General features: G+C 32.8%; 2 protein-coding genes across 6 annotated transcripts; one reads left to right on the plus strand and one right to left on the minus strand.

The window, feature by feature from the left end:
* Positions 1–989: 989 nt before the first annotated feature.
* On the plus strand, positions 990–2674 carry LOC108740653. Its single transcript, XM_018475042.2, has 2 exons — positions 990–1708; positions 1773–2674. The coding sequence occupies exons 1-2, from the start codon at positions 1657–1659 to the stop codon at positions 2642–2644; spliced, it is 924 nt and encodes a 307-aa protein (XP_018330544.1). The 5' UTR covers positions 990–1656; the 3' UTR covers positions 2645–2674.
* A 25-nt stretch (positions 2675–2699) lies between these two features.
* Positions 2700–8376, minus strand: LOC108740654. 5 transcript variants are annotated; one of them, XM_018475045.2, is made up of 5 exons: positions 8021–8375; positions 4882–4927; positions 3423–3533; positions 3189–3351; positions 2700–2941 (listed from the first exon to the last, which is right to left on the minus strand). In XM_018475045.2, the coding sequence occupies exons 1-5, from the start codon at positions 8112–8114 to the stop codon at positions 2756–2758; spliced, it is 600 nt and encodes a 199-aa protein (XP_018330547.1). In that variant the 5' UTR covers positions 8115–8375; the 3' UTR covers positions 2700–2755. The 5 variants fall into 5 exon arrangements, with proteins under 5 accessions (XP_018330547.1, XP_018330545.1, XP_018330549.1 ...); XM_018475043.2 differs by having other exon boundaries at positions 4882–5062; XM_018475047.2 differs by lacking the exon at positions 4882–4927 and having other exon boundaries at positions 3423–3546; positions 8021–8376.
* Between the last annotated feature and the right edge of the window lie 294 nt (positions 8377–8670).

Here is an 8670-nt window from a genome sequence, read left to right on the forward strand (position 1 = left end):
GAAGTATGTACCTACTATGTAAGTACTTACTGTAGTTTAAAAGGTACCCAGTATTATTACAATACCAAGTATAAGTTAATATTGAGACGCTATTTAATCGCTAATTGTTAAGATTTTAATTTTTTATGCTGAGTGGCTTACTAATGGAAATATATATTCAGTTAATTGGTAACCAGGGAGAGGCATTATTAAAAAACGAAATCATTAAATTGATATTTGGACCTTTTGAAATATTGATGAAATTTGGCTTCATCATCTAACAATTTCTTATAAATACAACGTGAAAAATTCGTCTTCAGTTAAATTCAGCTGTTAAATAAAACAAATAATAAGTTGATTGTAAATGTTTAAAAGGATGACCCACTTATGATTTCATCTATTTCATCTTTATTATCGGAAATATTTATGTCAGAGTTTGAAAACCAATTATTTAAATAATAATAAAATAGGGTTCACAATAGAAATAGAAACAAATTAGTGGCGTCAGATTAAATTTTTTACTTCGGGAAACTTCTATCAATATTCATCTGCTTTGATTCGCGGTGCATCGGTCGCCTGCCACGTTGGACGTGGACCGCCGAGCTCACGAGCTGTACAAAAGTGGTTGTAACTTTTAATTGAGAAAAGCAAATGGCATTAAACAAATTGGATGTTAAAAAAGTATTATTTTTAAAGTACTGAATGTATTTAAATATACTCTGTCAATCTGAAGCTTATGAATGCAGTTCAAGGAAAAAGAAAAAATTTGTGATAGTTGGAATGTTTTACGGTTAAAAAAAGCAAAAAAGAAATATTATTCACATGAAAATTCTGAAAATTAGAGTATAAATAAAGAAATAGTTAAAATATCCAATATTCAAGCAAACCTGATACGTGGAAGTAAGATGTTTAGTAACCATCTTTCAAATATATAAGTATAGAATAATTATAAAAATATAATANAGAATAATTATAAAAATATAATAAATATGTGTAGATAATAAAAAAAAGTTAAGGAAATTTCAGAGCGCCTAACAGAAGCTGAAGATGTAAAGAATATGACAGATGCTTTTATATTTCATGTTATTTTATTTTTTTTATATATAATATACCGTGATCGACCATTGTGGCTCCGACTTTATGAATTTATTTTAATTTATTTTCTACGCTTTTCGATTTGTGTTGCCGATACTTTTTAAGTATAAGTTGTTTTTGAGCAAAATCTCAAGACAGTGGTTCATCTTTCTGTAGAGGGGTCTTGGTACATAAATGTGAGCAAAAAAAAGAGTTTGTTTAATATACATCTTCTAGAAGATGCGTGATGAACTCATTAATTGATGATAACAATAGTTAGTTAATTATAGAGTCCACTTTTTAGCTGAAATGTGTTCTGGCCTTCATCTATTTTAAACGTATGCGCCTAAACAAATTTAAGAATTGTTTTCTTTCCGTCTGTTAAAACGACTATGTTTAATCTCAAGGCATTCAAGATCTCGAAACTTGTAAAAAAAACACATCATGCAATTTACCTGAAGGCATAATGTATAACCTTGAGCTCGAATCGCGGATACCAGGTATATCAAAATGACGAAAGACATAATTAGCTTATATGAATGGTCACGAAAGACCTCTTAGAACATTAGGTGATAGTTTGATTTGTCAATTGTCGTGCTAAACATGAACTCCTTATTGACACTCCTGCTTTTCTATTTCTTCTGTTTCTGTTCAGGTTAGTGAGTCGCAAACTTTTTTCGAGACTACTCTTAGTATCACTTCTATTTCATCTTTTGCAGTTTCTGCTATTCAAGTGTCTTCTAAATTAGATTTTGGACAAAAAGGCACTTATAACGGGGAACCATCTTTTGGCCAAAGGAGAGTTAAAACTCCATCGGTTCCTCTTATAGTTAATCAACAAGATAACGAAGGAGACAAGACCATAAAACCACTGACAGTAGTATGCCTTTCTACCGAATGTAACCGAAAAGGTAAAACAACTGTTGTACGAAATGTACCGAAACCTGACGTGGTAGTGCAAGTTATAACTGACTCCGGAAATAAAAATACAAGTGAAAAAAGCTATGTTGAAGTTCCGGATGTGCCCGTTATTCTCGGAACGAAGGGCGTTCCCTACAATTCCAATCCCAGGAATAACGAAAACACATACTCTCGTCATTTAACAGACCAGCGTCCACCAGTGACAGAAAAAGTTTATATTCCTCTGTTTGGCTCCAGTGTACTAGAAGCTCCGACAACTAGAAGATATAGAAGCACTTCGTTTGAAGATCTCTTTCCGTATTACAAAACTCCAAGTTATGAACAGACTCCTCGACACATTGGGCAAACTTATGTCCACACTGGTATGATTCGCAATAATGGATTTCAACGCGTAAATAACAGACACGAAGAAGGAAATTTACCTGTAGTGACTGAAACTTTAATATGTACTTACCAAGATGTTAATCACGAAAATCCATATCCAATAAATTATAATAACTGGAACAATTTTATTCGCAAACCGATGATTCACAATTCTCCAAGGTACCGGCCACCAAAACCAATAACTTGGAATGTTTTCGAGAGTTCGAATACATTAAATTACCAACAAAGATCGAGTGATTTGTCAAAAAGACTCGGTATAGATAATAAACTTTTACCCTTAGATTGACGGAATGTTATATTAGTTGATGATGTGATGTGAAATCAAAATAAATTACTTAATATAAAATATGCAAATATATATCTTTATTTTTTACGTAAAAACAATGTAATTAAACGGTTATGGATTGTGTGCAGAGTAGCTTGAGACTTTTCCGTTATCATTGACTGTGGTGGAAGCCTTTTGCCTGGTCACAGGTTTGCCATTGCTATCGGGTAATGTTTCGCTAAAACTAGACGTGAAAACTCCATACGACCCTCCTTTGCCTGTGTCAGCTCCGAATCTAGTGTTAACATTTGGAACACTCTGAAATAAAAAGAAGCAGGTAAGTAAATGGCTTTCATCAGGACTGAAGTATTAAAAGTTCTCAGTTTGCTTCAGTCCCTGAAGAAGGCAAGTTTGTTACCGAAAAGTGCTTCGAACAACTACAGTGTCGAGTTTTGGCGTTGGGGTTTTGAGCTATTCTGTTTGTTCTTGAATACTTGCCGAACTTAAGCACTGTTTGCGTTTATAATTTAATAATGTTCAATAAATTTGACGAGATAATCCTTACCGGATTTTGTGGATAGACTGATGCTGATTGACGAACTTGTCCATTTCCAATATAACCGGAGGCGGATGCCGCACCTCCGTTTCCGTCGCTGAATCTAGATTCTACGCCTGGAATATTTCCAGGGTTAGCGAACGAAGATGCAGTATGAATATTATTTCCAATACTACAAATATTAAATTTTATTGAGATTACCTCTTTCTTCGTACATGTCGTAACAATAGATAGGTACAATACCTTTCTTTAGGTTTTAATATAGGAAATAAAGAAGAAGCGGCAGATTTAGCCCAACCACCATTCGCAGTGGCCGAATACGAGTATGACAATGTGCCTTTTGAAGAAGTCGCACTAGGAAAGGATGCTGATGAAAATCAAACAGATGTAATGGTAGCTTATTAAAAATAAGGTAAGTTTCCAACTTGAATGTTAACGTTGAAAGTACTTGGTTTTGTTAGATATGTTTACGTCACCGTCAAATCTAATTTTTAGTAGAAGCAGTTTCGCTTTGTTATTAAGCTTAATTCAGTAAAGGTTTTAATCTAATAACATATATGGATGGGCTCAAAATAATTTTCCATTCCATTATCTTTTATTCAAGAACATCAAATGTGCTTGATATAACTAAACCGCGTTTAGAAATTCAAAGTATTATCTTCAGTCAGAGACTCTAACTGATGCTGACATCTTGATGGAATCCCGTTTTAGGCTTGTTACACGTTTTTATGTGAAATATGGGGTTTTAGTGTTTTATGTCTTATTTTTAAGGTAGATAATGGTACGAGACGTACGTTTTTCATTTTAAATCTCATTTCTCGCAAATTTTCGAGACTATGTTCATGGGGTTAATAATCTGTATGGAGCTAGGTGAAATTATTTTAGAATATTCGTTATCATGCGTAAAACCCATATTACAGCGGTTCCTAGCCTTTCCTTGACCTTTGTTGTTCGCAGCGACCGCGGTGTAAAGAAAAACAAACTGAATCAATCCGAAAAATAACTCAATGTAACTTGCATTAACAATATTGTTTTAATATTTTATTGTTATATTAATTTTTTTTTTGGAAAATTATAATAATTTTGAATCAATGTAAGTTTTGAGCTTGCAACTTCTGCACAAGTTCGGTAATCCTAGAACTAATATTATTACTGAAAGCTACACGCAAATCATCATTTATTTTCAAGCAATTCCTGCCCTTGTTTTTAATTACCAACAAAGCAGAAAACCTTTGTTCGCATAAATAAGTTGTCGAAAAAATCATTATTACGACGCGCGGTGTATCGCTCGAAAAATTCGAAATTGTTTGCGGACATATTTTGACTCCCGCGGATCACTAGTGGTCCGCGGACCATTAGTTGGGAACAATTACTATAATTGGATATTGAAGTTAGATTAAAATGTTAGATGTTATGCATTATTGGAGTTTGGAGTGACTGTTAGTTTTCGAGTTTTCTGGTCGTCGTCGATTAAGCCTTTCTATTAATGTTTTTTTTTTACCAGAAAGAATTAATAATTGGTAAACTCACAATAATTACTTCGCCACGCTGTATTTTTTTTCAAATGGAAGAATGCATTGTGTTTTTCTGTTAGTAATGGAGTTACGAGAAACAAAAGTCTTATTCAAAGTAAAATAGCTTGCAATTGAGAAACCTTGAAACATTTAAAAAGAATCCTTAGGGAGAAGGCTGCTTAACTTACTTTGCAGCTAGTTCGTCATTGAATCGTCTCAAGTTGTCGAAATAATCTGAAAATAGGGGGTTAAAATTAAATACTGGGAAGTAGGGGATTCCAAAGGGGATTGCTGAAGGGTTTTGACTATTTCCTGAAAACGAATAAGCGAAACCCTGATCTCCATTCACTTCGTTTTGTCTTGCGTCCCCTAAAATGGGATTCAACAAGAAATATTAGAAAATATTAAGAATGTGAACATTACGTCATCGTGTACTTTGTGCTGTGTTTTGCTTGTTTGTGTTTTCGTGCGTTTTGAATGGAGATTGGATTTTGTGTTATCGTCGTCGGCAACCTAAAGCTAATTAAAATGAAAATATTTAAATAGACTTAACGTTAAAAACTGTTAAAAAGATTAAAAAATATCATATTTTTTTTAGTACAGTAATCCCTTACGTACAATTGTTGAATAATGTTGTGTCTGTTACTTTTGTTTATATGTATGTATACAAAGTTATTTAAGATTGCTGGTCTATTAGAAGTTTTGAAATAATTTAAAGGAAAAGTGCTACTGTACGAGTTTTTGATAATGCTTCATTAAATTAGAATTATTTTATCATGAAGCAACTTCTGGTTATAGTCATCCATTTCTGAGATATGTTTAAAATTTCAATAAGTATACAGTTTATCAAAAAGTTAGTCTAAAATTGCAAAATTTGTAACAACAACAACAGACAGATCGACAAGACAGTGAATTAACATTGGCGTTGTCGTCCAGTTCCAAGCTAGGTGTGTATACGAGGGCGGTTCAATAAGTACCCGTGTTACAAATGAAGACATCTTTTTTTTAGTTTTTTTTTTATTTTTCAACATAGTCCCCTTTTAGGAAGATACACTTCTCCCAACGGCCCTGCCATTTTTTTTACCCCTCCAAAAAATCCCCCCTGTCTCGGCGATGATCTCCATAAACAGTATCCAACTTTGCTTTCATCTCCTCGCATTTTTTCCCATCCAAAAACAAAAAACGAGTTACCGAACGATACTGCTCTTTTCCATCTTAGCGAAAATAACGAAACACGTCTCAGTCGAATGGCTGCCAAATCGAAACTAACCTATCAATCAGTCTGAAATTCGTTTTGGCGTGGTTTGATAGATGGCAGCACACGATGACAACACCAATTTCCCTCAGGAACGTCCTCCGTCTTCAAACACGGGTACTTATTGAACCGCCCTCGTAAAAGTTACTAGCTCATTGGGAAGTTAGTTTTAAATAGATTGCAAATCTTCTACTGTACGTACAAACAGATAGACAGACAAGAAAGTGAGTTAATAAAAACGCGGTAAAATTAATAATCTTGTTTGTATGTATATTTCAATGCAAATTGTTTTCGTTTTCATAAGTACAAGTAAACTTATCACTAGTTTTGGAGAAGAAATCGCGCTTATTCCTTATACACAGAGACCTGGTGTCTTGTGGTGTTCTCTTCTGATTTAATACCGGGTTTTTAAGGTTGATAATTTACTTCTTGATAAAGATAAAAAGTTTCTTGACCGATTCACGCTTTCCGGTTGGGGTTAAAATTAAAATTAAACTTGAAAAAAAAGTGTTTCTTTACGTGATGCTACATTACATTCCTTTGTAATGTAAGATAGTTAAAGGTGATTTAATTCCTAGTACTGAAAGGCTGTCCAAAGGGCTCGAACAGTTACGTGTAGTTGTAGAAAAAGAAATGTAAAATTCGCCGTTCTCAAATTGTATACCAATGAAATAACCAAAAGACATTGAAGTTTCTTGTAAAAAAAATGACATGAATCTTTCGTTGGCACAAGAGTGAATAAATCAATTGTATCTTTAACAACATCAAATGGAAATAACAATTTTCCACCTACAACCGGAAAACTTTTACCATTCTCATCAAGGGGTAAATTATTGTCTGTCAAGAAGGCATGCAATTAAATTTGGAGAACCCCACTTGGAAATTGGGAACCACGAGGATCATGTTAGGGATATTGTAAAAAATATCGTATTTTCTTTCCTTGGTGCGTAATGTAGGTACTATTCTAAATTGTGTGGATACTTTCTAACGTCTAATAATAAACCACCAAACTTAAAAGAGCAATTTCTTGTTCAGTTTGTTGTTGTCCTAACTGTAAGTATGTATTGTATGAAACATATTTATTTTGTAGACTTTTCGTGCGACATAGAGGAAAACTACATAAGTAGATCCGCTAGATGTTGACATTTGTTTGCAATAAATAGAAATAGATACGAAAATACGTATATATGTTTATGTAGATATATAGTTTTGTTTATAGCTTATTTCGAGAAACCTTTCTTCTGTGATATTTTTTACACTTAAATTACACATTGGAAAATAATTTATTCAAATGTTAATTTATTGATAAAGTTTGTAACAGACCATTGGTGTGATTTATCGTAAAAGCAACATCTCATATTCATATTTCGTAAAATATTATGTTTAGTAACACTAACCTTGATATTGCTTTCCATATCTATTCGAATAAATTTTGATGTTACTTGCTAGCATTGGTAAGTATCTACCATCTATGAAAATCTTTTCATTTAATGTAAAATAAGTGGACGCAACTACGTATTTTGACCAGGGATCAGTTTACGTATCAAATTTCAATGCTTTTACCAAACTTGATACAAATGAGATAAACATAACAAATCAGATAGGTAATTCGTTATAGATTAGGTAAAATTTGAAAGAGATTGCAACTTCTTATTATAACTGTGAGTTACTTATTTTTAAAATGATGCATGCAAGGTCAGTTGTACGATAATCGATGACGCGCTGTAAAGTTTCACATTTATATTGTTGGAGATGTATAAAAGTGTATGTAACTATGTAAATTGGTTTAAATTATACATTTCAACAAGAGTATATACACCTAATGTAAACAATTATAATAATGGTAGAAACTGATTGAAGTAGAAACAATAAAATAATTACAATTATGCAATTACAATCAGTGTGGTGTGCTTTATAATGGAAAATTCTGAATCCGGTTAACGAAAAAACGCATTAAGTTGTTATAACTTTCGTATTAGAAGTAAATACCGGCTAATATCTGATGTAGAATTACAAATTTATAAAAGAATAACCAAATAAATAAATTACAGTTCATTTAAATTGTTTCTTACCTGGATCGCTGGATCGAGCGGTGTTTGCAATAACAATAATGGGGAAGATAAATTTCCACATGGCTGATGAAGCACTAATACAACTTCTCATCATCTTAGACAACTTTTGTTTGTTTTCTTTGCGTTGGTGATGTTCCTTTTACAGGTAATATATTCGCCACTCGATTAACGCCGGAGAATACCGAAGATTATATTTACCTTCTTAAATATATAATAATAATAAGTGGTTTATTATGGTAAGGGTAGCGAGAAAGTAGTTATTATTGCAAGTGTTATTAGTTATTACTGCCGGCAAAGGATTCTTGGTATTGAGAGATCCGCAGAACCAATAAACGTATTACCGAACGCTTATTACAGATTAGCATTTGCGAATCTGATTGAATATTAATTTGTTTCGCTCTTGCCAATCGGTAACGGGTTATCATACCGTCATCTTTCGGTCAAGTTCAAGAAAATATTTACTTTATTATTACACACTGGACGTAAACATATTTCGCATAATTCAAATCTGATATTCTTTATATTAGACGAATTATGAATGGGCTTTTACGTTAGAGTAGTAAGACCAGATATATTCATCTTCTTTTACATTAACCGCGGTAGCCCTTCATTATATTTACATTTTACATACTTGTAAGTATGTATAATTA

The sequence above is a fragment of the Agrilus planipennis genome, unplaced genomic scaffold (genome assembly GCF_000699045.2).
Source record: "Agrilus planipennis isolate EAB-ADULT unplaced genomic scaffold, Apla_2.0 scaffold243, whole genome shotgun sequence".
NCBI classification, from domain to species: domain Eukaryota; kingdom Metazoa; phylum Arthropoda; class Insecta; order Coleoptera; family Buprestidae; genus Agrilus; species Agrilus planipennis.